A 26,606-nucleotide genomic window follows, 5' to 3' on the forward strand; every position below is an offset into this window, starting at 1 on the left:
TCACGGACCCCTCCCAGCCTTGGTTTCCTCGCTGGTGACATGCAAGTCATAAAGTGCAGAAAAGGCCTTTGAACGTGCACACCAACTTTCAGAGCTGTCCATGTGCGGGGCAAGTGACCGAGGCTGGTGAAGGCCCCCTGCCCTGCACCTGCCGCTCAGGCGAGGCTATGGAAACGCCAGAGCCTCTTCAGAGTCCTGTCTTGGAGGCCAAGAGGATGATCCTCTTGAGGTGGGAGCCCCAGACCTTCCCCCAGGATTTCCTGGGGTGGGGGTGGGGCAGGTGGCAGCTAGATGCCTAGTGGGCAGAGATGTGGGAACACACACACCAGGAACATACGCTGTGCAAGGAACACAACCTTTATTTCCCTAACAAACAGCACGTCAGCAGGGCGGTACAGGGCTCTGCCCCAGCTAAGACCTCCCCCCACCCCAGGAAAGAAGCAGAGAATCTCTGCTGCAGCAGAACCACCCCCCACCCAAACTGCGAGAGAGGGGAGGGGGAGGGGGCTGCAGAACGTGGAGACCATTTGCCTGCCAGGCAGGCTAAGAGGGCTTAGGATTCTGGGGATCAGGACAAAAACGTGAGTCTTGATTTATGTATAAAATAATCACTTTGTACACTCTCTAGGAGGGGCAAAGATACATGGACAGTCATTACTCACTGTCTTCTGCTACACCTAGCTAGCTTTTGTCAAAGGAATAAAAGCTGAGTTAAGAGAAAAAGTCTGTCCATCTAATGCCGTATCATCTGACCCGATCCATGCAGGATCCACGCAGCGATGCGTTCCTCCATCAGGGAGTGGGGAGGGGAAGTGCCCCTGGGTCATTAGCCATCCTCAGTGACATCCTTTTGGCACACGGGGGTTTGTGGGGAGCAAAGAGTGAGGCTGGGAGCCCAGGAGCAACCACCAGTCACCCCGCTGTGCAGACAGCATGATGGCCACCCTCCGGGGTGGGGGAAAGGGCACAGTGGTCAGGGACCCGAGGATGTCCAGGGTCACAGGCACCAGGGACAGGGATGGCACTTACAATCTCTGCTCGGCAGACCAGGCCACACCCAGACTCTGTAACGTCTCATTTGCTTGGGGCAGGGAGACCTGAGTTCGGGAAGTGAGGCGGCTGAGGCAGGCAGACCAGTCCGTCTCCTGGGAAAGGGGGTCCTCGCCCTGCCCCTCCTCCCTGTGCCTTGTGTCCCTCTCTCTGACCCGTCAACCCCCTGGGGCCTGCACATATAAACAGAAACAGGCTCAAGCTCTCAGGAGCCGACTTCGTGGAGGCAGAGCGGAGTGGAGGGGGCTGCCCGCCCTGGCTCTGCACAGCTGGGCCCACATGGCCCCCTTCGACTCCTCCGCAGGGCTAACCAGGCTCCAGCACAGGCACTGGGGGAGAGGTCAGAGCCAGGGAGAGGGGCCCCAGGAGTCCTCCATCAGCGCAGAGGCACCAGTCACCAAGCAAACGCCCAGCCTCCAAGCCGGGGGGAGCGGGCTCCGGAATGTGCCTGAGCACGTGGGCGGAGAGGGGCTCTGGACCTCTGGATCTGCTGCCAGCTCTGGCTTGGGGCCCGTCACGTGTCCAGCAGGGCCCGGTGGGCAAGTGGGCGAGCGCGGTGGCAGGGCGGGGCGTGGGGGCGAACGCTGGGCGCCGTCAGTCCGAGGTACACACGGGAGACTCCACTCTGTTCCCAGCACTCACTTTTGCTTCTTGTCTTCTGGAAGGAAAACCCGAGAGCATGTTAAGATGCGTGTGTAAGAGCACACATCCAGGCTGACTCCTTCCGGCCCCTTCCTCCTTCAATTTCTCCCAGAATACCACCCCCCCTGCCTCCCTTGCTCCAGACCTCTGTCTGCCCCAGCCCTGCTGGCCCCATGAGCTGCTGCCCGGAACCCGGTTGCTCACTGGGTGCCCCCAGGCCTCGTTCATGCCACACATGCCTCTGTCAACACCCCCAACCCACCACGGTGAATATTATCCTCTTGGCTTTTAGTTTGGGGACCCGCCACCCACCATCAAGCCCAGAAATCAGAGTCAGCCTAGCCTCCCCCACCCACTCCACATCCAGCCTGATTTCAGCCACCTCTCGTCCTCTGCTGCCCACCAGGCCTCCAGGCCTCTTGGTCCTGCCCCTAGCCCCAGTCTCGCCTCCCCATCACCCTTCTGCCCCTGGCATCGCGGGAAAGCCCGAACCGGCCCATCATCCCCTTTCATGGCTCCTCACCGGCCTCAGAGTAAAGCCCAAACCCGCCTGGTACCCCGGACCCTCCCAGGTCTTCCCCACTCAGCCTCTCTGGCCCCCAGCCCCACAGCCCAGCCCACAGGCCTCCCTGACAGCCGCTCAGCCACACCTGGGCAGAGCCAGGAGGCGGGGCAAGAGGACCCCCCAAACCCCTGGGGCTGACCCACATCCCTGATTCTCCCTCATAAATCATTGGGGAGCCATAGCGTCAGGCCTCAGCAAAACTTCCCTAAAAGGCCACCCGGCTGCCTTGAGAGCAAAGGGTCCCCTCTCTCACCCCCGCCCCGTCTGGCTTTAGGAGGCCCGAGGGACTGCAGAACTGGGCAGAGCTGCCTGGGCTCCCAGGGAGCACGTTCCTGGGGGCCCCTCCACCCCACCTCTCAGATGTGGCCACAGGTGCCCCGCCCATGTCCGTTCTGTGGGTCCCACACCACTCCAGCAGCCCAGCATGTCAAACTTCAAAGGACCATGGTCAATTTCTCAGGTCCATGGTGGAGGCAGAGGCGTTGCCTGGGACCCAGCTCATCAGGGCTGGGACTCTGTCTCCTCCCCAGACCGCTCAACCCCACTCACCAGCCTCCCTGCTTTAGTCTCACACCTCCTGCCTGCCCTCTAGGGCCGACATGTCCCTCCCATGCTTACACCCCTCCTGTGCCTCCCACTGCCCTGAGGGTAATGTCCAGGGTCCCTCCCTAGGCATGCAAGGCCCTTGCCACCCTCTAGGCCTCACCTCTCTGCCCTGTACTCTCGGCTCCAGCAGCAGTGCTCACCAGCCCTGTTCCACCAGGTTCAATTCCATCCTTTCTACCCTCTGCTTTAACCTGGAATCTTCTAGAAATCATCCCTTACTCCAGGCCTGGCAGGACTTGCTCCCTCCCAGCGCCTCTACCCTGCCCACTCCTGCTAGGGGCCCTCTCCTTCCTCCCATGAGGCCCAGGAATCTGCCAATGTCCAGCAGCCAATGCTGAAAGGCATCCCAGACATAAGCTTTTCTCCACGCTTAGTAATTTTAGCCACAGGCAGAATTTTGTCACTTTTTTTTTTGAGATAGGGTCTTACTCTGTCACCTGGGCCAGATTGCCATGGTATCATCATAGGTCACTGCAACCTGAAACTCCTGGGCTCAAGCGACCCTCCTGCCTCAGTCTCCCGAGTAGTTGGGATTATAGGCATGTGCTACCACGCCCAGCTAATTTTTCTATTTTTTAGTAGAGATGGGGGTCTTGCTATGTTGCCCAGGCTGGTCTTGAACTCCTGCCACCCTGGCCTTCCAAAGGGCTGGGGTTACAGGCATGAACCACAGTGCCCAGCCAGAATTTTGTCACTTTTTAATAAATTTTCTCAAAATCTGTTCAGTTCCCTGGCAGTTGTGGCCACTAGGGAAGTCTCTTGAGAAAGACAAAGGAGCCATGGAGCTAACCATGTTCCCAGGAGGGCAGGCCTGGCAGGTGAATGAGTGTGGTCAAAGTTGGTCAGAGGATTTCTTGGTGCTCTGGCCAGAGACGGGATGCCTCCCTTGGGCCCCCGAGGATGGAATTTCTGGCGTCAGACCCATTTCCTCCTCTCTGCAACTCCCAGGGGGTGACACAGAGGGTAGGCCAGAAAAGAACCGTGCAGGGGCCAGAACCCAGCTCCCAACACCACCATGGACCCCAACAGGCCTTGCTTCAGCTGAGTACCCACCACCCTTGGGTGAGCCCCCGATATGAGTCTGGCCACTCCCTGGACAGACGCATGGTAGGGCAGCTCCACTGCTCAGTCCCTATGGAAGGACAGCACATGACCTATTTACAGGCACCCCCGCCCCTCCCCGGGGGCCAGTACACATTCCTGCCAGAGGTGGCCCCCAACAACCTGGCTGCCCAAGGCCGGCCTCAGCCACTGCCTGGCCCAAGCCGGGCCCCTCCACAGCAGTCCGGCCACATGGCCACTGCCTGTCTGCAAATTCCCGGGGAACAGGAGCTCACCCTGCTTCCTCCCTCACTGAGCAGCTCTGACAAAGAGAACAATCTTGCCTCCCTTGCCCTCGCCCTCGGGAAGTTTAGAATCCCCACTCTCTGAGCCCACTGGGGTAGGTGGAGGGACCCCATGCCCCAGCCTGTTCCTCCCCACCTGACCGCTGCTGCTGTGTCCCCACAGCTGCACCGAAGCAGACCCAGTGCTGTGAGCCTAGGAACAGAGAACCCTCGCCCCGCCCCCGCCCACAAGGTGACACCGAAGAGGCCAACCCGGTGGGGTCCGGGGTCCGGGAGGTGGTCAGCGGCTGCCTACTCCAGGCCCGGGAGACTGTCCTGAGAATGCCTGGATAAAGACAGGCCAGGGCAGAAAGGTCAGAGGCCAAGGCCCAGGGCAGGCCACAGCATCCTGGCCGTGCGGGAGGTGGTGGCAGGTGAGGACGGCGAGGCAGCGTGGCCTGAGCAGTGCTCCCATCGGCAGCCCAGTGAGCCCAGGACCCCTGCAGCGTGAGACCCTGCAGACACCTCAGGCCACAGCCACCAGAGCCCCTTCGCATCCTCCACTTTGTGATCCAAGAACACGTCTCCCTCTGCACAGAAAGGGGGGCTCCGCGCACCGCGTCCTCGCTGCAGCCCAGAGGCAGGGGCGGGTGGGCAGGCAGGCTGGAGGCCAGCAGGGAGCAGGGCCGGCAGGCCTGGGGCCTCCCACTCACCGTCCATGTGGTTCCGGGACAGGTACTTGAGGGCCTCGTCCAGCAGGATGACAGGCAGGGATATCTGCAGCACCACCACCCACTGGCGCCCGCTCAGAGGGGTCACCTGGAAAATGAGCTGGCGGGAGGGGAAGGGAGGTCTGCTCAAAGCGCTGCCCCGTGCCCCAGCCGTCCACCAGCTTCTCCCACCCGGGCGCCAATGGACTCTTGATGAGCACTTCTAAGATGTCCCTTGAGGTCCCACCCCCAGTTGCCCAGTTTCCTCTGCCTGCAGTGCCCTCCCTGTCCCTGCCCTCAGCACCAAGCCTCCTCCCCAGGGCTCTGCCTTGGGAGAGAGCGTGGCCTCCCTCCCACCCCAGCCAGTCTCTGCCTCTTCTGTCCCCCAAGTCTGGGAGCTCCTGTAGGTTAAAGACACATCTGGAGGGTGGTGGCCAGCCAGACCTCTCAGGTCCCTGTCCTGCAGGTGGTTTCACTGCAGAGGGCTCCAGAAAGGCGTGGTGACCAGCCCAGGGCCTGTGATGTCTGGGCACCATGTGCTCCCGGCTCCCCAGGAAATGGAGTAGGGGGCAGGGAGACTCACGGGCAGGGGTGGCACGAGCAGGATGAGGAAGTGCAGGGCCATGGACATGGCCACAGCTGCCAGCAGCCAGGGGTTCAGCCAGGGCGGCATCCGCAGCAGTGATTGGTTCTCCGAGACACTGCCAAGGGCACGGGGCACTCAGCTCAGGATAGGACACGGAGGCCCAGCGGTGGCTCCGCCCCGTGTGGAAGAGCCTGTCCTGGGCTGGGACCCCTTTCTCTGTCCCTCAGACCCAATCTTGGCCTTTCTATTTCTTCAGACACCAGGCTCAGCCCCTGTCCCTAAGACCCCGATTCTGGCCTCCACTGTCTCCCGGAATCCCCCTCTGGACCCCCCTGACCCTCAGGCCCCAATCCTGGACCCCTGGGCCCCCTAGCTCCCACTCCTAAGCCTCAGCCCCCACTCCTCAACTCCAGCTCCCGACCCCCTGCCCAGCCCACCTGTTGAGGGCGTTGCACATCTCAATGGTCACGAGCACAGACAAGGCCATGGTGGTGGGGAAGCGGGACTCGAAGACCTCGCAGTCAACGCCGGCGAACAGGGGGTTGTCTTCGGAGCACTTCAGGAAGTTCCTCTGAGGACACGGGGATGGGGTCAGGGACAGCAGCCGGTCAGGGAGTGGCTGGGGGTGGAGGGGAGAGGCCTCACCCTGCCCTCGGCCCACACCTGAGCACAGCCAATGGACAAAGCACTCCCACAGGGGGCCCGGGAGCCCGGGTGGGTTGCTCCCCCCCAGGAAGGAGGGCACAGGGCTGCATGGCGCCAGGGAGAAGCTGGGCACAGAGCAGGAAGTGTAGACTGTTCTGGGCAGGGATCGGTGGATCAGAGGGAGAACAGCTGGCATTAGGCAGGGGCCCTGGGGCTGGGGGAGGATGGACTTTACCCAGAGGGCGCATGGGGCCCTGCGGTGCAGGAGGTGGAGGCAGTAATGAACGGAGACCACCAAATAGGAAAACGCACATGAAAGTCAAAAACAACAAACTCAGGCCTGAATGGAATTCAACTTTGTGGTATAGAAGATGAGGTGCCCTATTCACGGTTATTAAATAGACTCCATTCACACCTCACGCCATTTCTGCCGCTGAAATCCGGCCCTACCAGGTCTGGTTTTCGCTCGTGACACAGACTCACGAATCGCCAGAGCGCAGCCTCAACACACACAGGGCTTCTCCATAATTAGTAAGACGCTGTCAGGCCCAGATAAAGGAAGTGGCCTTTGCCTCTCTAACCCCAGGGGACAGTTTTCTTTCTGCTCATAAACCTTATTCGCAGAATCCGCTGAGATAAGGGGCTGGACTGAGGACATTTGGGAGCACTGCTGTCTTGTTCTCTTCCTCTTCATGGGGATGAGCATGAATGTTGCCAACCGTTAACCAGCTCAGTTCTCCAGTGATAGAAATCTGTTCTTGGGTGTCTAATCTGAACACAGAGATCTTTTTTTTTCCTTTTTATTTTTTTGAGACAGAGCCTTGCTCTGTTGCCCAGGCTGGAGTGCAGTGGCGCCACCATAGCTCACTGCAACCTCGAACTCCTGAGCTCAACTCTTCCGGCCTCGGCTGGGACTACAGGCACCACCACACCCAGCTAATTTTTCTATTTTTTGTAGAAATGAGGTCTTGCTCTTGCTCAGGCTGGTCTCAAACTCCTGGCCTCAAGCGATCCTCCAGCCTCAGCCTCCCAAAGCGGTAGGATTACAGGCGTGAGCCACCTTACACAGCCTGAACACAGGGATCTTTTTTTTTTTTTAAGACAGAGTCTCGCTTTGTTGCCCAGGCTAGAGTGAGTGCTGTGGCGTCAGCCTAGCTCACAGCAACCTCAAACTCCTGGGTTCAAGCGATCCTCCTGCCTCAGCCTCCTGAGTAGCTGGGACTACAGGCATGCGCCACCATGCCCGGCTAATTTTTTCTATATACTTTTAGTTGGCCAATTAATTTCTTTCTATTTATAGTAGAGACAGGGTCTCGCTCAGGCTGGTTTCCAACTTCTGACCTGGAGCAATCCGCCCGCCTCGGCCTCCCAGAGTGCTAGGATTACAGGTGTGAGCCTCCTCACCTGGCCAACACAGGGATCTTTTAAACTAACGGTTTAGGAATCGGGGCTGTGTGCTGTGTGCTGTGAAAATATTAATAATCCTCAAAGTGTTCTGTAAGACGACCGGCTCTCTGACCTGTGGTCAGTCCAGTAAATACACCCACACGCGTGTTTCCCCACAATGCATACATGCAGATAGGGCAACGGCGCACCTTCCTCTTCTCTCTCACGCAGGAAGACACATAACAAAAGACTATGGTTGGCTAGATTCTTATCTGAACAAAGAGATGAAGAATCTTGTCTCTTTAAAATCAACAGTAGGAGTTGTCCCCAAAACTCAAGCTACAACATTTGGGGCAAGTGCACACGTTTTTATTTGGTGCTGAGAAAATGTCCTAAACTTTGAACCTAGTTCTACCCACCCAATGACCAAGAGGAACGACTCCTCTTGCAGGTGTGCTACAAGCCCTGAGCCCCCGCCCTCCCAGATCGTGGTGGTTTATGCACACATGTACACACAAACACAGGGACACACACCTCCCACTTGGGCACATGCATGCTTTACACCCTGAGGCACATGGATGACAATACCAACAGGATCATACATAGATGTTTAGACAGATCTGCTGCTTTTGCCATAAACACCCTGCCTAGTGCGGACTTTCTGGGTTTCATCGGTGAGCACCTGTCGCACACACACATTATGCCCCAGGTCAGGGTTACAGACCGAATCGTTCATTAGGTCTCAGGGACGGAACTTCTGTCTCAGAGGTGCATGGGATCCCTTGTTGGAGCCCATTTCTCCAGAATCGTTCATTAGAAGGTGCTCAGGGCTGATCAAGGTGGCTCACGCCTGTAATCCTAGCATTCTGGGAGACCGAGGCGGGAAGATTGCTTGAGGTTAGGAGTTCAAGACTAGCCTGAGCAAGAGCAAAACCCTGTCTCTACTAAAAATGGAAAAGAAAATTAGCTGGGCATCGTGGTGCACACCTGTAGTCCCAGCTACTCGGGAGGCTGAGGCAGGAGGATCGCTTGAGCCCAGGAGTTTGAGGTTGCTGAGTAGGCTGATGCCACGGCAATCTTCTCCAGTCTGGGCAATAGAATGAGACTCTGTCTCAAAAACAAAAAAACGGAAAAGAAAAGAAGGTGCTCAGGGATGGAACTTCTGTCTCAGAGGAGCACGGGAGCCCCTGTCGGAGCCCATGTCTACTGGCGAAGCCACTGTTCTGCCTGCCCTTTGCCTGCCTGCTGCCTATTTCCTATTCACTGCAAGGTCCCCTTTAGGTTTTATTAACTTCATTGCCACTTAAATAGCTCTTATTATGCAACAGGTCCCATCGTAAGTATTTTACAAGTATTGACTCAGTTCATGCTCTCGAGAACCCTATGAGGTAGGAACAATTATTTCCCATTTTACAGATGAGGAAACTAAGGCACAGAGAGGTTAAGTAACCTGCCCCAAATCACACAGCTAGCATGTAGTGAAACTAGGGTGTGAACCTAAGCAACTGGATCCAGGCTCCATGCCACCTGCTCTTAACCACTCTGCTGCCTCTTGGTGGCTTCTTCCTGGAACCATGGGGCTCCAGACCCCTCTCCTGAAATTCCAACAACAACTCAAGCTCAAAGTTCTACCTGATTGGTGGTGAGTGTGGGAGACAGGTGGGAATCTAGCTAGCATCACTCCCGGGTGTCCGGCATGGGTGACCTGGCAGGCAGTGGAACTGGGATGGAGGTGGAGGAGAGGGATGGGTTTGGGGACAAGGTGACAGGCTGGGTTTGGGACTCTGGGTTTGCAACAGACCTGTGGGACATCACAGAGGAGGTATCTAGCCGGATATATGGGGCTGAGGCTCAGAAGAGAGAAGGGGGCGGTGCATCCTGAGAGATTTGGGATCCTTAGTAGGAAGCATGGTAGCAGGGACAGGGCTGGAAGAAGGCAGCACATCCCCCACTCTCCACTCTGCTGCTCCCACAGGAGCCAAATGAGCAGAGGCGTCCAGGCTGACCCGAGCTTCCTGACCCCAGGGCTGGGAGGGGCCAGCCTTTGGGACGGGGCCCTCGGCTCTGCACTGCTGCCAGAAGGGACTGCCCCCAGGCCTGAGGGCTGGTGTGTGACAGGCAAGTGGCCCCTGGGCTGCCCCTGCTCAGGCAATGAGGCAGGCACACTCCGAGGGAGAACAGCCTGCACCCTTCACACGGCCCTGCACTCCAAACAAGGGACCTAAGTCACGGAGGCTCTTTCAAGCAAAGGAGACGAGTCGGCTGCTTGGACGGAGGACAGACTGACAGATGGCAGCTGAGGGCCTCCGCACCTGCTCCCGCAGCTGTGCTGAGCTGAGCCGGCCCCTGGTGGGCACTGCCTGCAAGAGGTCCGTGGGCCCGATCCCGAGAAACATCTGTTGGTTGCAGGGGAAGGCCCCCCCCTGCACACGCCCCCTCCACTCCTGATCCCCTCAGTTTGGTCCTCTGCCTGAAGTCCCATCATCCTGGGGCTCATTCCTCTTACCTCTTGATATTTTGGGGGTCCCCTGACAAAGGGAAGACACCTAACCAACTGGGAGAGGGAGCAGCCTCTCCTATGACTTCAAGGGCTGCGCTGACGTCTCTGGGTTTCTGGCGGCTTCTGCACGTGGCTCCTTGGGCGGTGCATGTTTACATATGCGTATGGGGTGGGGAAGGACGCTGGCCAACCATGGGGTTCTGGACCCTTCTCCTCCGGAACCCCAACAATCGAGCTGCAAGTTCTACCTCGGGTCTAACCCCAGCAGGCTCCCTGGCCATCGCTTGCTCACCAGCTGGTGGAAGGTGACGTGAGGTCCCTCGGCGTCATACAGGAACCACCAGGTGGCGGCAGCCACCGTGGCCAGGCCTACGTACACTACAGAGAGGGAGGAGGAGACGGGCTGTAGTGGACGGCATGCCGTTTCTGGCACCCACTTCCCTTCCCAGCGATTTCAGGAATTCCGCCCTCCCCTCTCTAAGCCATGCGCTGTGCAGGCACCTACCCTCGGTGCCAGTGGTGGGCCCTGATTGGCAGTCAGCGCCTGCCACGCCCTTGGCCACAGTGATTGGCTAGGGAGATAAACAGGTGACCCAATTTGGACCAATGAGAAGAAGCCCGAGACTTTTATATTACTAAGGGAGCTGTATGGTAAAAGGCTCTCTCTTCTGCTGAATTTGGGGTCATCATGGAGTGAGCAGGAGGGCTGGAGCTGTAGCAGCCATTCTACCACCCCGAGGGATGCCTGCTTGAGAACGCAGAGCCAAAATATGCCAGCGATACTGTCTGAGGCCTGGATCCAGCCACGCCTGTGGTGCGCTCTGTTCTTTTCAGTTGCATGAGGCCACACGGTTTCTTTGGGCATGAGCCGGACCGAGCCACACTCTCTGCAGTTTGCAAGCCTGACACAAGGCTTGTAGCCCACAGCGGGCTGGGGCCCTGCTCACCTCCAATAGCCAGGTATCGGAAGAAGAGCCAGCCACTGATGAGGGCCTCTCGAGGGTTCCGGGGCAGCTTCTGCATGATGTCTAGGTCTGGCGGGTTGAAGCCCAGGGCTGTGGCAGGTAGGCCGTCTGTCACCAGGTTGACCCAGAGCAGCTGCACAGGGATCAGAGCTTCGGGCAGGCCCAGAATTGCCGTGAGGAAGATGCTGGAACCAGAGTCATGGGCTCTAACCCCCAGCAGGCCCGGGCCCCACCAGACGGAGGGTCCAGCTCTTGCTCATACCGAAGGCCGGGGAGCTCACTCACTATCTCCACATCAGCCCCTCCGCACTCTGCTAGTTCTGATGTGCGTGAGGGTGTATGTACATGGCTCTGCCTCACGCCCACCAGCCCCACCTTCCCAGTGGACCACAGACCACACACACTATGATCCATAGGTCACCAGGGCCTCTGGAGGATGAGGAGGTGTCCTCACCCCTGCCACCTTGAGGTGGGACCCTGGAGGGCCCCAGCCAGGGCAGGGCACCTGTGCCCCCATCCCTGCAGCCCTTCCCAGGAACAGGCATGCGCCCGCCTCCGGGACACAGAGCTGGTCCAGAGGGCTGGGAGCAGGGGACGCAGGGCCTCACCAGACAACCTCGCCCACGTTGGAGGAGATGAGGTAGCGGATGAATTGCTTCATGTTGTTGTAGATGGCGCGGCCCTCCTCCACCGCAGCCACGATGGAGGCAAAGTTGTCATCTGACAGCACCATCTCTGCGGCCGACTTGGCCACGGCAGTGCCTGAGCCCATGGCGATGCCGATCTCCGCTTTCTTCAGGGCTGGGGCGTCATTCACCCCATCGCCAGTCTGTGGGGCGGGTCAGGTATGGCCACGCCTGAGCAACTGCCCCTCCCCCCTCCACCCCCCTCAACTCAGCCCACCCCCAATCTTGTGGAATGTCGCCAAGGAAGCTGACAGCTGGACAGAACGAATGGTGGGTTCGAGAATGAACTTAGAAATTGGGCTGCGGATGAGGGGAGGGCAAGGGGTGCAGTCAAAGCAAGGTTGGGGAGAGTCTCACGTCTAAGGTCAGAGAAGATGATGGGATGGGATAGGGAGAGAGTGGGAGGATGATGAGGGCATGGATGAAATTCAGGTTGGACACGGGGTAGAAGATGAGCCTGAGGTTAAAAGATGAAGCTGAGGTCAAGACAGGGGTGAGGTCAAGGTCATGGAACAAGTAAAGGGTCAGGGAGGTACTATAGTAAAAGATGAAGGCCAAGTCAAAGTCATAAGCCAAGTCAGAGGTTATGGTCCACATTAGAAGTGATATCAAGGTCAAGGCTGCAGGCTAGATTGAAGTTGAGGTCAATATAAAACGCTGTGTTGGGGGGAAGGTGTCAAAGTTGATTTCAGGGATCAAGACTGGACCTGTATCAGGGCTAAGCTCAGAGTTAAGAGTTAGAGTTCAATGAAATCAATGTCAAGGACAGGGGCAAAGTCAGCACAGAGGTCAAAGGCAAGGTCAAGAGGCAGGCTGCAGGTGCAGTCAAGTCAAGGTTGGGGCTCAGGTCAAGCCTGGGCCAGGGGTCAGGGTTGAGGTCCAGGCAAAGGATGGGGTTAGGCTAGAGGTCAAGACTAATGACAGAGGTCGGGTCCAAGGGGTGGGCCCGAGGTCAAGAATCGGATCAGAACTGAAGAGCAGGTCAGCAGTCAAGAACGAGACAGAAGGAAAACTGGGCCCAAACCAAACGTCCACCCAAAAGGTGAAAAGATAAACTGTGGCACATTCACGCCGTGGACTGACGCCCACAATGACGCAGACAGAGCTCAAAAGGAGGAAGCCAGACTACACGCCATGTGATTCCATTCACACAAAAATGCATCTAGGACAAGTAAAACTAATGTGTGGTGGCAAAAAGTCGGAGCAGTGGTTGCCTGTCCAGGACGGAGGACGGATGAGGAAGGGGCCCGGGGGGACTTCGTGGGTTGACGGCAGTGTTTCCTATCTTGGTAAGGATGTGAATTATACAGGGGTGTGCATGCACATGCTACCACGTTCATCAGATGACACTCTTACAATGTGTGCATTTCATCAAATGCAATTTTACCTCAAAAAGGAAAAAGAGAACCTTGCACAAAAATCTCTCTCTAGTTAATGATATGCATCCTAAAGTGCATGAGGGCAAAGTACACCACTGTCTGCAACTTCCTCTGAAATGCATTTTAAGAATAAATAGATGAAGGCCGGGCGTGGTGGCTCACGCCTGTAATCCTAGCACTTTGGGAGGCCGAGGCGGGTGGATTGCTCAAGGTCAGGAGTTCGAAACCAGCCTGAGCGAGACCCCGTCTCTACCAAAAATAGAAATAAATTAATTGACCAACTAAAAATATATATACAAAAAATTAGCCGGGCATGGTGGTGCATGCCTGTAGTCCCAGCTACTCGGGAGGCTGCGGCAGTAGGATCACTCGAGCCCCGGAGATTGAGGTTGCTGTGAGCCAGGCTGACGCCACGGCACTCACTCTAGCCTGGGCAACAAAGTGAGACTCTGTCTCAAAAAAAAAAAAAAAAGAATAAATAGATAGAGGCTGGGTGCGGTGGCTCACGCCTATAATCCCAGCACTCTGGGAGGCCGAGGCGGGCGGATTGCTCGAGGTCAGGAGTTCGAAACCAGTCTGAGCAAGAATGAGACCTCGTCTCTACTATAAAAATAGAAAGAAATTAATTGGCCAACTAATATATATATATATATAGAAAAAATTAGCAGGGCATGGTGATGCATTCCTGTAGTCCCAGCTACTCGGGAGGCTGAGGCAGAAGGATTGCTTGAGCCCAGGAGTTTGAGGTTGCTGTGAGCTAGGCTGACGCCATGGCACTCACTCTAGCCTGGGCAACAAAGCGAGACTCTGTCTCAAAAAAAAAAGCATAGGTGGATAAGGCTGGATACAGGGTGGACAGATGGATGGATACGTGATGAAGCAAATATAATCGAATGTGAACTGTGGAACCTAGATGATGATATGTAGATGTTCGCTATAAAATTATTTCAATTTCTCTTTGAATTTTTTTGTAATAAAATGTTAGAGAAAAATAAGAATGAGGCAGAGGCGGGGGTTGCACGGGTTGCCCTCTCCCCGCCCTGCGGCCCCTCGCCTCCCCACCTCCCCGGGCTCCGGCCTGGCCTCACCATGGCGGTGATCTCATCGAAGGACTGCAGGTTCTCCACGATGCGGGACTTGTGCGTGGGCTCCACCCGCGCGAAGCAGCAGGCGGTGCGGCAGGCGTGGCGTTGCTGCTCCGGGCTGAGGTCGTCGAATTCTCGGCCTGTGTAGGCCTTGCCCTCCACGTCCTCCGTGTCCCCAAAGATGCCCAGCCTGCGGCAGATGGCCACGGCCGTGCCTTTGTTATCCCCTGTGATCATGACCACTCGGATGCCCGCCTGGTGGCAGCGCGTGATGCAGGCGGCCACCTCGGGCCTCGGCGGGTCCAGCATGCCCACGCAGCCCACGAAGGTCAGGTCTGTCTGTGGGGAGGGAGCAGATGTGAGCGGGGCCTGAGCCCATCCCCGACCCGCCACCGGCCCAGCTGCGGCAGGGAGACGCCCGGCTCCCGGCACCCACCTCGTACTGCGCAAACTTGCTGCAGTCGTCCAGCTGCATGTCCTCCTTCCTCGGGGGCGCATCCCGGGTGGCCAGCGCTAGGCAGCGCAGCGTGTCGGAGCCTGAGCCCCAGTCCCGGATCTTTGCCAGGATCTGCTCCCTGGAGGTGGTGGTCAGGGGGGCTGTGCGGCTCCCCACACGGACGGAGCTGCAGCGCTCGATCACACTCTCGGGGGCCCCCTGAGGAGTGGAGAGAGGGGGAGGAGAGGCAAATCCATCAGTCAGAACCCTGCCCAAATTGAGGAAACTGGGACCATGATACGGGGAAAGGCCATCCAAGGGTACACACAGCAAGGCATGGACCAGAACCCATTCTTTGAAAGCTTCCAGTGGGAACCTAGTGGATCTCACTGTAAGAAATCATTAAGGGAATGGGGGGCGGTGGGACAGCCACCCACCAAGGGGCACCCTTCCCCTATCAGCCGACAGCTGAGAAGGCCCGCTGCAGCATTTGGGGGGCAGGGGTGGGAATGGTGTCCCCTGTAGGTCCTGCCTCCCTGCCTGCCTAGCATGACTGGGATTCCAATGCTGTAGAGGCCTCAGCAGCAGGAGGCAGGCTGGGCCCTGCCTGGGGACCAGAAGGAGAACCATGCAGAGGGTGTGGGGGGTGCAGCCTCGGGAAGGCAGTTTTGGGGGTGACAGGTGGCTCCACAGCCTCAGGGGCTCATTGTGGAACTCACCCCAGCCCCAAGAATAGCCTCTGAGATATTCCTTCAACGGCTTCTCCTGCTCCCAAAAGGTCACCCAGACACTAATTTTTCAAAAGTGGCTGAAGCTCCCAATATAGAAGCCTTTCCATTTCAAAAAGGGGTTAAAACCTCCATCGTGGGATAAAGTTAGGGCTGGGATTCCTACTTCAGTTTTAAAGCAGACAGACATCTAGATAGGAGCTGGCTCCTTTCCCTCCCTGAGACTCAGTTTCCAAAACATAGAGCACCGAAGGTGGCACCAACCATTTCTAAATCATCAATCAAGGCAAACAGGCTTCTGAGAACTTCTAGCTCTACCCTGTGGTCCACATGGGGATATCGAGGCCCACAGAGGAGGATGAACGACCCCAAGGTCATTTGGCGAGGCAGTGACCCTCAGCCCAGAGCTGGGACCATGCGAGGGACTGGGCTCTGTCCCCTGGGTCTGGCTTATCCCCACTAGGCCTGGATCCTGCCCCCAGTTGCCTGCAGTGCGCTGAACACCCCTACTCTGATTCATCCTTGGACAACGGGCTCACACCTCCCCATGTCTCCTGTAGTTGCAGGTTCCAGTGTTGCAGAGGACTGGGACCAGGTCCCCCAGGGACCTGGGGGACTAGGGACCTGGACGTGCAGGGGCCCCAGGCCAGACAGGCAGGCCCCCACCTTCACAAACATCTTGCTGCCCGGGCCTGTGGGGTCGGGGCGGGTGGGTGTGCAGTACACCGACATGGACTTCCGGTCTCGGGAGAACTCGAGGGTGAACTCCTTCCGCATCAGCTGCTTGATGACCTGTGGGGTCCAAGCAAGTCAGGGCGTGAGGGACAGAGCCGGTAACTCTTGCCTGCTTTCTTGCCAGCTGTTTGATCATCCCAGAAGAGCCTCTTGCTCTGTGGGATGACATCTGTACTCCTCCGTCCTTGGCATTCGAGGCCTCCACCTGCCTCTCCTCCCTCCACCTTGCCAACAAGCTGCCATTTCCTGACCATACTGCATGCACCCCAACTTGAAGCCCTTGTCCACACTTAGCCTTTTCTGCTTTTCTCCCTAGCCAAGTGTTATTAAGGGTCTGAGGTCCTTCCTCCTCCAGGAAGCCTCCCAGGACTTTGCTCTCTTCTCTCCTTCTCCAGATGCCCCAGAAGGCCCAGCTATGCAGTGCGCAGCCTGAGCCCCCCAACCCTGCTCACCGCATTGCAGGCGCCAGCTCGCTCCACCCGGGACAGGGCCTGCAGGTCGGTGTCGAACACGTTCATCTTCTCCACCAGGCTAGTCAGAGCCGTCTCTGTGGCCTCTCCCACCTTCTCATACACGCCCTTGGCCTGGCAGGACAGAGGGACAGGGAGTAAGGGGCAGGTGGCCCCAGCCTGGTGGCCCCAGCCTCACTCACTCCTTGCCTCCTGGAGCTCCCTTTGTTGCAGTTCCTTGCAATCTCCTCTGCACAGTCCTGAGAGCCCTTCCCAGCCCAAATGTCCCAGGGTCAGGGTGGTGTCTGACACTGGCACTCACCCACTACCCCAACCCCTGGTGTCACTGCTGCCCTCCACTGCCCTCTCTGGCCATGCTTTCTGAGGCTCCTTCACCAGGTTCTTCCATCTGGCCCTGCTCCTTCCCTCCCACCCGCTCTCCTTGAGACCCCCCCATGTCTCCTGCCTCCATCCCATGCTCGGGACCTCCAGTGCCGAGCCCAGCCAAGACCTCTCTCCTGAGCTCCAAGCCCACACGTCTAATTGCTGCCTGCTGGACCGTGTTCCCTGGAGACCCCTCGGGCCACCTCCTTCTCTCCCCATGTTTGCCAGCCCCAGGTGGGACAGCAACCAGGAGCTACCTTGACCTCCTCCCTCTCTTTTTCACCGAACCAGTCCCCAAGTCCCAGGACTTTTGGCTTCCAAACCTCTCCAACCCATACCTTCTCCCCTCTCCCCAAGGCCCCAGCCAGGGCTCAGCTAGCATCTCTCTGGCCTGGACACCCACACAGGGCTTCCTGGCTCCTGTCTTGTCCTGTCCATTCTATCCTCTGCCCAGAAGCCTGGGTGATCTTTTGCACATGCAAATCTGACCATGTCACTCTCCTGCTCAAAACTCTTCAGTGGCTCTCTGCTGCCCTCAGCTTGGCATGGGAGCTGCCTTGGTCTGGCCAAGGACTTTTGCTCGGGCAGCAAGCTCCATTCCACTGCTTCAGCCACATGAATGGCATTCAATGCCCAAATCACACCAGGCTTTTACAGACGGAGGGCCTTTTCTAGGCTGTGCCATCTGCTTTAAACACCCTCCCTAGTCCTGCCCTGCAATCTCTTCCCCCCGGGAAGTCCTGGCCCTTCAGCCCCTTACACTGCAGTCCCCCACAGCCCACGAGCCCGAGGGGCAGGGTTCTAAAACCACTCTGAAGAGTAGCAAGGGGTGGCAGTGGGGAGTGTGGTGGGGTGACCACACTCCTGGGGTGTGGTATTCCCAAGGGGCAGGGACTACCCACTCTGTGAGCTTTGAGACTGGGAAAAAGGTCTGTCCAGAGCGCCTGGATGCTAGAAAGGTCATGAGAGGGAGTAGGGGCCCACCTCGTTGTAGTCCAGCGCCGAGTCGTTGCACAGGGCGCAGATGGTCGCCAGTTCCACCAGCCCATCGAACTGCCCGCAGCGCACAGGCTGCTCCCCCTGCCGCCTGCGGAGCCCAGACCAGTCAGTACAAGCCCTGGCCCCGCCCCTGGGAGGGGCCCCGCCGCTCGGCCCCGCCCCCAGGCCTCCCCAGAGTGCTCTGCAGTCCCATGTAGCCCCGCCCACCGGCCAGCCCCGCCCTCTTGCCCGCACTCACACTTCGCCCTCGGGGGTATAGGTGGTACCCGAGATGGTGAACTCGTGCAAACGGCAGGAGCTCGCTTCGGCCTCCGCTACCACGAACATCTGGGGAGCACAGGGGCGTGGCAGATGGACTGGGTCACCTCCTTCCTCCCTGGGCTGCCAGCTTGAATAAAGCCTGACCCCAGGGTGGGGTCCTGCAGGCTCCTGCCCCACTCAAGAGCCACCAGCACAGCTACCCTCCCCCTCCAGGGGGGAAGTAAAGAGTATAAGATCCAGGCTGAGGTGGGGAACTGTCTGCTCTGCCCAGGTGTGTCCAGTTCTGGCTTGTCCATTTGCCCTGGCTCCTGGGGGATTTAGGGCAAGTTCTTCAATGCTCTGGGGGCAGCTGCCAGCTTGAGGGACCCTGAGCTGCGCAGGAAGCCTGGGTCCTTGACCATCTCACTGTGACACCTGGCCAAGCACCTGAGCTCCAGCTTCTCCACAGATACCGAGGGGAGAAATCACGATAAGAGTCCATCTGCCTCTCCTTCTCCTTCAAGGGGAAGATTCCTGGCCTTCAAGGGAAGAAACCCACACCCCTCTCCGAGATGTAGTCCCTCCAGTCCAGAGATGTCCCCAGAGAGAGAGACCCTGCCCGCAGGGCCTGCTGCGTCACCCAGCCCTTTCCTGTGCACCTCAGGGACAGGGGCTCACCCCTCCCAGGGCAGCCTATTTCCTTGTTGCTAGGGAGACAGTTCTTGCTTCCCGGAAACTGCCTTGCTGCACGTTCTCAAGCAATGGCCAACCCATCACCCAGCAGGAGCTTAATAAATGTCCCTTCCTTCCGGCTCTTCTCCCTGCTCCTGGGGGCAGTCCTCCAGCAAACATAGCCCATTATCCAGCACGTAAGGCCTCTACAACTTCTCTATACTGTGCTTTTAAAATTTTTATATATTTTTTAATTTATCTTGTTTAGAGATGGTCTCACTATGTTGCCCAGGCTGGATCTGAACTCCTGGGTACAAGCGATCCTCCCGCCTCAGCCCTGAGTAGCCAGGACTACAGGCAAGAACCTCTGTGCCTGGCTTAAATCTTTATTTTAGTCAAGGAGCACTCTGCTCAAATAAAATTCTACTAGGGATTTTAGCAGGTCAGGGCTACCGCAGCCTCTGATGGGCTTCTACAGGGCCTTGGGGTCTCAGAATACAGGGCCTGGGTTCCCAAGCCCAGCTCTGGCAGCTTGCTGGAGCAGGGGTGGGAGAGGAGCGATGGGGAACCGGGGAAGGGTGGGAAACCCATAGCCGTCACCATCTCCCCACCCACCCTCTGGCTGGGTCAGGAGGGGCCCTCTGCCCCACGGGCCTGCTGGAGTCTCAGCCAGCATCCCTGGAGCATGTGGGCAGTGGGCCCGGGATGTGGGATCAAGTGCCAGAGAATGAATAATTCCTGCTCTGGCTCTTCCCGGGTCACGGGAACCAGCATATCTGGTGACAGGCATCAATTGCACAGAGTCACGATGGAGCGGGATAGAACCCAGGTCCAGGGCCAGCGTGGCTTCTTTTATGGCTACCTGGCAGGGCTCATACACTCCTTCCCAGGCTGCCAGCAGCCCCGGCCAGGGCCCCACAGTGACACACAGGCCCCAGTGACATGCGTCAAGCCAGGCGTCGTCCGCTTTTCAGCCTGCCCCGTGAACACTCAGACCTGCTCCCCGATCTATGAGACAACCCGCAGATTCTGCCCTCCATCCCTCCCCAGAAGGGAGGTTGGGGAGCAGCCCAGAGAGGGTGCCCAGCCTGCCCGGCCTCGCACAGCAACGCCACACTGGCCGCAGCCACTCACCCTGCAGACAGACATCTGATTGGTGGTGAGCGTGCCCGTCTTGTCGGAGCAGATGACCGAGGTGCAGCCCAGGGTCTCCACGGAGGGCAGGCTCCGCACGATGGCGTTCTTGCGTGCCATGCGCCTTGTGCCCAGTGCCAGGCATGTGGTGATGACAGCCGGGAGGCCCTCGGGGATGGCAGCCACAGCCAGGGCCACGGCGATCTTGAAGTAGTAGACGGCGCCACGCAGCCAGGAGCCGCCGTGGGCCGGGTCGGCAAAGTGGTTGACGTTGATGACCCACACGGCCACGCAGATCACGGAGATGGCGCGGGACAGCTGCCGCCCGAACTCGTCCAGCTTGCGCTGCAGTGGCGTCCGCTCTGGCTCCACCGCCGCCATCTGGCTGCGGATCTTGCCCAGCTCCGTGTGCAGGCCCGTGGCCACTGCCACGCCCACGGCCTTGCCCGACGCGATATTGGTGCCCTGGCCGAGAGGGGGAGGGGGAAGGGGCTGCTCAGCACCCGCTGGGGCCCCAGACCTCTGGCTCCTTCAGGACGGAGCAGGACCCTTGTCCTCCTGCTTGGCTTTCTTTTCCTCCGTGCCGCTAGGGCTTCCAGACTTACGTAGCTCCCTGTGTACTGGGTCAGTGCTGCCTTCCCATGACAGGGTCGGCTCTAGGAAGGCAGAGCTTTGGTTCATCGCCATAGCCCCAGGGCCCAGCACCGGGCCTGGCACAGAGGATGCAAAACCAGGGCTGATATCAACACCGTGATTAACCAGCACAGCACGGACACCCCCCCACCAGAATGTGATCCACAAACCACCTCTGTAGCCTCACAGGGGTGTGGCTGACCATGAACCTAGGAAGACGGTCCATAAATATTCACCGCAGAATCCAGAAAACCTGAGCCTCAGCTCGTCTGTCTGCAAGGCCCTGGCAAAATCCCCAAGTCCCAGTGTAAGGGACAGCCTTGTGTCTCAGTGTCCTCCTCTGTAAAATGGTCCAACAGAGGCCCAAGCCACAGTAGCTCCAAGGAGGCTAATAACCCAGTGCCCCTCCAAATGGATGTGCCGCTGGGGCTGGCAAGAGAGCAGGTGCTGCTGGCAGCCAGACCACCCTCCTCAGAAAGCTTCTTAGTGACACTGCTAACGCTTGGGCATGCCTCCCAGGGCCCCCCTTCCACCCCAAAACAGCCTGCCCAGAGCTTCCATGCAACTAGAACTCCTCAAGAGGAGTTCTGCGTGAATATCACTTTCTCTGCTTCTCTTCGCTTCCAGGAATTTTTCTAGTGCCTTATAACTTGGTACCCTGGGCCACTGTCTGACTGGCCTGACCTTTCCTTGTGTCCCCCCCCTTCCTTATGTCCCCAAACACTCCGTACTGGCTTCAGTCTGCTGCTGGGCAGGTGTGAATATCACTTGCTAACTCTTCCTGAGGTCGCAGTGGTAGGTCTCTCCCACCAAAGCTGCTCCCATGGCTCTCCCTGAGAAGAGCCAGGGGGACCTGGCGTCACGCCTTGTGTGTCAGTTTTCCCATCTGAGAAACGGACTGTTCCTCCACCACTTTCGTAACCCTCTTTCTTCTAGAAGGTTTTCTGGTGCATGATCACAGGTGAGCTCTGCCTCTCCCCAGGCTAAGGTAGGGTATCCTACCTTAGGGTAGGAAGAAAAGAGAAGACAAGCCCTGGAGACAAGATGTCTGAGTTCACATCTCAGCTCTGCCACTTGCTGGCTGTGTGACCTTGGGCAACTTACTTAACCTCTCTGTGCCTGCTTCCTTGCTGGAGAATATAGATAACAAGAGTATTTATTTCAAAGGTTTGTTGTAAGGATTAAATAAACTAGTATGTGTAAAAGGCTTAAAACAGCATTGGGTGCACAGCCTTCAGTAAATACAAGCTATTATTATTACTATAAATTTGCATGCATTGTCAATAATCTATGAGGTTCTTTCCAGTAGGACATTGACTAATTAATCTTAACGTTGTTATTTTTGGTTTCACTGTCTGGGCAAAGCCCCAGGTATCCTAGGGACTTACAGAAAACAGCATGTTCTTCTTGTCCTGGTTCACAGCTCTGGGGTCTGGGATGGCATCCGTGTGTTTGGTCACGGACACGGATTCACCTGGGCATGGAATCAGATATGAGAAGCCCCACACGAAGACACGCCCACCCCCGGCCCCCGGCCCTCCCCTGGGCCCCGGCCTCAGGGCCTCACCCGTCAGGATGGACTGGTCCACCCTCAGCGTGGTCGACTTGATCTCGATGAGACGGAGGTCGGCAGGCACTTTGTCCCCCACTGTGCGGGGAGAATGGCTTGGCTGAGGGTGGCTTGGGGCACCATCCCCTGGGGAAAGCCAGGAGGGCTCCCAGGAACCAAGGCTGGGGCCGGAAGGCAGGCGTGTGAGCTGTGGTCCCTCAGCGGGACTCCTGCCACCCTGGCCCGCAGTCTCATCTGTCCAACAAGGTCTGGGCCAAAGAGCTTCAGAGGGATCTGCCAGCCAGCCCCCCTGCATACACAGCCAGAGACATGAAGGCACAGGGCGGGACGGGGCTCCCCAGCATCGCATACGGAAAGGAGGCTCCCGGCATACCTGCCACTTCTACGATGTCTCCGGGCACGATGTCCCGGGCGTGGATCCTCTGCACGCCCTTGCGATCCGAGCGGACCACCTTGCCCATCTCAGGTTCATACTCCTTCAAGGCCTCGATAGCACTCTCGGCATTGCGTTCCTGCACGACACGAGGCAGGCAGGCCGTCAGTCCCTGCTGTCCCTGCAGGCAACCCCCTCCGAGCGACACCCTTGGGGCCTGGGCTGGAGCTGGAGGCAGAAGGCCCTTCAGGACTCCAGTGCCAGGTGCATGGCACAGGCAGCAGCTGGGAGACCCAGGGCCCAGGCCCAGCCCAGTGCCTCCCACCTGCCACACGCCCACGATGGCATTGGCCACGAGGATCAGCATGATGACCAGGGGCTCCACGAAGGCTGTCATGGTCTCCTCACCCTCCTCGAACCAGGCCAGGACCTGCGAGATCAGAGCTGGTGAGTCCGGGCTATGCTGGGGGCCGGGACCTGCTCTCCTTTGCCTTGTACCCTGGATCTCTTGTCTGCTCCCCAGCTTTGGGGCGGACACCCCTGGGGAGCCCTGGGCTTGGAGAAGGCTACGCTAAGGAAAGCTTTGGCGTAGGATGCCCACCCCACAGCACAGCCCCCATCCCACGAGGCCAACCCCCAGGGGCGTGGGGCAGCTGGGGACCTCACCCTCTGCCTAGGGCGGTGCTGCTCAAAGTGTGGGCCCCAGACCAGCAGCAGCAGCACTCAGGAATGTGATAGGAATACAGTTCTCGGGGCCCATCACAGACCCCCTAAGTCAGAAATTCTGGGGTGGGGCCCAGTAATCTGTGTTTTAATAAGTGGGGTGAAGCTGACGCATGCTCCGGTTCCAGGCCTACATAATTCCAGCCACACGTCCTAGGCCTGGGAGGCCTGAGACCTGGCTCGAGTCCCATTGCCACTTCTTTTTTTTTAATTTTATTTGAGACAGAGTCTCACTCTATTTCCCTGGCCAGAGTACCGTGGCGTCAGCCTAGCTCACAGCAACCTCAAACTCCTGGGCTCAAGCAATCCTGCTGCCTCAGCCTCCCGAATAGCTGGGACTACAGGCATGCGTCACCATGCCTGGCTAATTTTTTCTATATATTTTTAGTTGGCCAATTAATTTCTATTTTTATTAGAGACAGGGTCTCGCTCTTGCTCAGGCTGGTTTCGAACTCCTGACCTCAAGCAATCCACCCACCTTGGCCTCTCAGAGTGCTAGGATTACAGGTGTGAGCCACCGCGCCCGGCCCCATTGCCACTTGTTAGCCCAAGTGGGTACTTGCCACCCCTGTCCATGGGGGTCCATCTGTGCTGTAATGGGGCCCAAGCACCCTTTCAGCTCAGCCATTTGGGGCGCTTTCATGGGTAGTTTTTTGTAAGAGTCCCTGCTTTCCACAAAGACAGTGGCCAGAAGGGCCACACACCACTGGCTGGGCCCCTGACGGCCGCAGGGGAAGAGCCAGTCCCCGAAGTGCCCTGCTGCTCCACACTCTGGGTCACCAAGGTGCGGCCTCCTCCCAGGCCCCGCTGGGTGGGGCCGGGAACAGGAACCACATTCCTCAGGGTGGCAGCTTCCAGCCCTGTGTCACCAGCCCGCGGGTCCCTGCTGCTCAACCATTAATGACAACCATGTCTCCCTCCCTACCCCTCCGCCCTGGCCCCGTGGTCCTGGGGGTCCAGGAGGGGCTGGGCCACAGGGATTGGGAGGAGCAGAGGGCAGCAGCCGCGAGGAGGCCGCGAGAGGCTCAGGCCTCCGAGCTCCGTCCCAGGAGCACTGGCAGCCACGGAAGGGGCACGGCAGTGACACTCAACCAGACTGATTTTGCACGCCCCACCCCAGCCCCCGGCCACATCTGCCAATGTCTGAAGACATTTTTGGTTGCCACAACTGGGAGGTGCGACTGGCATCCAGTAGGCACAGGTCAGGGGTGCTGCTCGGCATCCTACAATGCATAGGACAGCCCCCCAACCCCACAAAGAACTGTCCGGAACGAAACATCAGCAGTGCTGAGGGAGAGAGACCCTGGGCCAAAGCAGGGGGCGCGGGGACAGCCTTGTGGTTGGAAGCCCGCGCTGACAGCCAGCGGGTAAGAGGGCTGGGGGCTCAGAAGGGAGCTGGGAGTCCAGGGAGGGCTGTGAGGGCTCAGGCAAGGGGAGCCAAGTCTGAGCAGGCCGGGGGTGGGGAGGGCCCAGAGACGCCATGGCTGCGCCACCAGCTGGGCCTCTGAGCACAGCAAGGCCTGGCTCTCCCTCCCGCGCCCCCCAGAGTCGCGGCCGCAGCCAGGGCCCTACTTACGAAGGAGACCAGGGCCGCCAGCAGCAGGATGCGCACCAGGAGGTCCTCAAACTGTTCCAGCACCAGCTCCCACAGGGACTTCCCTGGGAACAAGGGTGCTGCGTGAGGCTGGGCCCCCAACCCACCCACCTCCCCACTCAGAGCCGGGACGGCCTCGGAGACCTCCTGGCCCGTTCCCCCCCTGCAGGTTAAAGAGGGAGAGCCTAAGGCCCCAAAAGGCTCAGGGGGGCAATGCTGGGGGGCTGGGGAAGGCCTCAGTCTTTGAGGAGGGGGAAGTCACAACCTGACAGTGAGTGGCCCAAGGATGTCACCCCCAGCTCAGCAGCCCACCCCGACCCCGGCCTCACCTTCCTCAGTCGGGAGTTCTGCAGACGCGGCAGCCGCAGGAGCCGGGAGGAGAGAAGAGACGACTGGGTTACGGGGGGTCTTGGAGGAGTCCGGGCTACACCCCCCCCGACTGTGCCCCGCCAGACCCCCACCAAGAACTGGACATAGCCCCGGGGCTCTCTGGGGTCACAGATGGATGGTGCGAGCCCAGACGCTTCTACCCCTCCACCCACCCCACTCAGGCTGAGGAAGACCTGGGGCGGCTTGACTCACCTTGGGATGAGACCAGAGCCAGGAGGGCCCTTCCAGCCCTCCCAGTCCAGCCCCTCCCCCATTTCACAAAGGGGAAACTGAGGAATGGAGAAGCAAAGGGACCCTGAAGGCACACGGAGTCAGTAGTTCTCACAGCTCCCCTGCCCTGCTCGTTCTCGGAAGGCCGCCCAGTCCTGTTCAGTGCCCCCCGCCCCACGGCAAGGCAGCCCCCCTCAGATCGAGAGCACTGGCTCAGGCTCCCGCTGCTCACCCAGCCTCTGACGTCCCTGCTCCGTGGGGACGCCTGGACAAGGTGTCCCCCTGAGCTGCCCTCTGAGCCCCACCCCACCAGGGGCTTCCCCTTGGACCAGAGCACCCCCCCAGCAACGCCTGGACAAGGTGTCCCCCTGAGCCGCCCTCTGAGCCCCACCCCACCAGGGGCTTCCCCTTGGACCAGAGCACCCCCCCAGCAACACCTGCCAATGTCTGAAGACAGCACCCCAGCAGCGAGGAACCCCCGGCCCTAGCCCCACACTACCCTTGGAAGAACGTTGTCTCCAAACACCAACAGCGCCTGCCTCACTCCGTGCTGATTTCTCACGCCCCACATTTGCTGAAGCACCTTTTGTACCAGGTCTCTGAATCATCCCGACAGCGTGGAGGGCAGGCAGGGTGGCACTCCGGCCCTGCTGCCTGGATGCGGGACTGAGGATCAGAGTGGAGACGCAGCTTGGGCAGGCCACACAGCGAGGACAGGTCTTCTGGGGCTGTGCAGGGGGCGGGAGCCAGGCCCCAGAGGGTGGACTGGGATGGGCTCCCTGCTCCGGGGCCACAGTGTAACTGAGCCCTGGCTCAGAGGACAGTCCCCAGGTCTGCAGCATCAGCACCTCCCAGGAGCCTGCATTTAGCCATGCCAAACCTGAGCCCCCACCCTTGGCTCTTCCTTCCTGACACCAGAAACAGGTCCTTGCCTTGTCCACCTGTTTTTGGCCAGCGAGCATCTCTCCCCGCGGGAGCCCTGGCCCCAGACCACCTGTTTGAAAGGCTGGGGCTCCGCACCTGCCATCTGAACCATGGATAGTAACAAGCGGCCCACTGGACTACAGGAATCCAGGAGGGAAATAGATAACCTAAAAATACACTTTCTAGCATTTTCTCCAAAGCCCTATTTTAGGCAACGGCTGACATTTTCCGTGGAAAATGTAATCTCCAGTGTCCTGCGTCGAGATTAAAATCAAACAGACT

The 26,606-nt window shown here is 58.6% G+C and overlaps 1 protein-coding gene across 2 annotated transcripts in view; it reads right to left on the reverse strand.

Annotated features, from left to right (window-relative positions):
* Nucleotides 1-341: 341 nt before the first annotated feature.
* The window catches only part of ATP2A3 (ATPase sarcoplasmic/endoplasmic reticulum Ca2+ transporting 3), a 34,565-nt gene continuing 8,300 nt past the window's right edge, over nt 342-26,606 (reverse strand). Inside the window, exons 2-22 of one of the 2 annotated variants that reach the window (XM_075994224.1) lie at nt 25,130-25,147; nt 24,783-24,865; nt 22,809-22,913; nt 22,484-22,622; nt 22,108-22,188; nt 21,929-22,014; nt 19,908-20,372; nt 18,100-18,188; nt 17,847-17,949; nt 16,482-16,613; nt 15,961-16,086; nt 14,567-14,785; nt 14,134-14,469; nt 11,589-11,809; nt 10,963-11,165; nt 10,308-10,393; nt 5,922-6,055; nt 5,482-5,599; nt 4,902-5,019; nt 4,462-4,534; nt 342-1,708 (exon numbers count right to left, since the gene is read on the reverse strand). In XM_075994224.1, the coding sequence (XP_075850339.1) occupies nt 1,645-1,708; nt 4,462-4,534; nt 4,902-5,019; nt 5,482-5,599; nt 5,922-6,055; nt 10,308-10,393; nt 10,963-11,165; nt 11,589-11,809; nt 14,134-14,469; nt 14,567-14,785; nt 15,961-16,086; nt 16,482-16,613; nt 17,847-17,949; nt 18,100-18,188; nt 19,908-20,372; nt 21,929-22,014; nt 22,108-22,188; nt 22,484-22,622; nt 22,809-22,913; nt 24,783-24,865; nt 25,130-25,147 (2,999 nt within the window). In that variant the 3' untranslated portion in view covers nt 342-1,644. The remainder of the gene's footprint in view (nt 1,709-4,461; nt 4,535-4,901; nt 5,020-5,481; nt 5,600-5,921; nt 6,056-10,307; nt 10,394-10,962; nt 11,166-11,588; nt 11,810-14,133; nt 14,470-14,566; nt 14,786-15,960; nt 16,087-16,481; nt 16,614-17,846; nt 17,950-18,099; nt 18,189-19,907; nt 20,373-21,928; nt 22,015-22,107; nt 22,189-22,483; nt 22,623-22,808; nt 22,914-24,782; nt 24,866-25,129; nt 25,148-26,606) is intronic. The other variant, XM_075994225.1, reaches the window with a different exon arrangement.

This window comes from Microcebus murinus, chromosome 18 (assembly GCF_040939455.1).
Source record: "Microcebus murinus isolate Inina chromosome 18, M.murinus_Inina_mat1.0, whole genome shotgun sequence".
NCBI lineage: Eukaryota > Metazoa > Chordata > Mammalia > Primates > Cheirogaleidae > Microcebus > Microcebus murinus.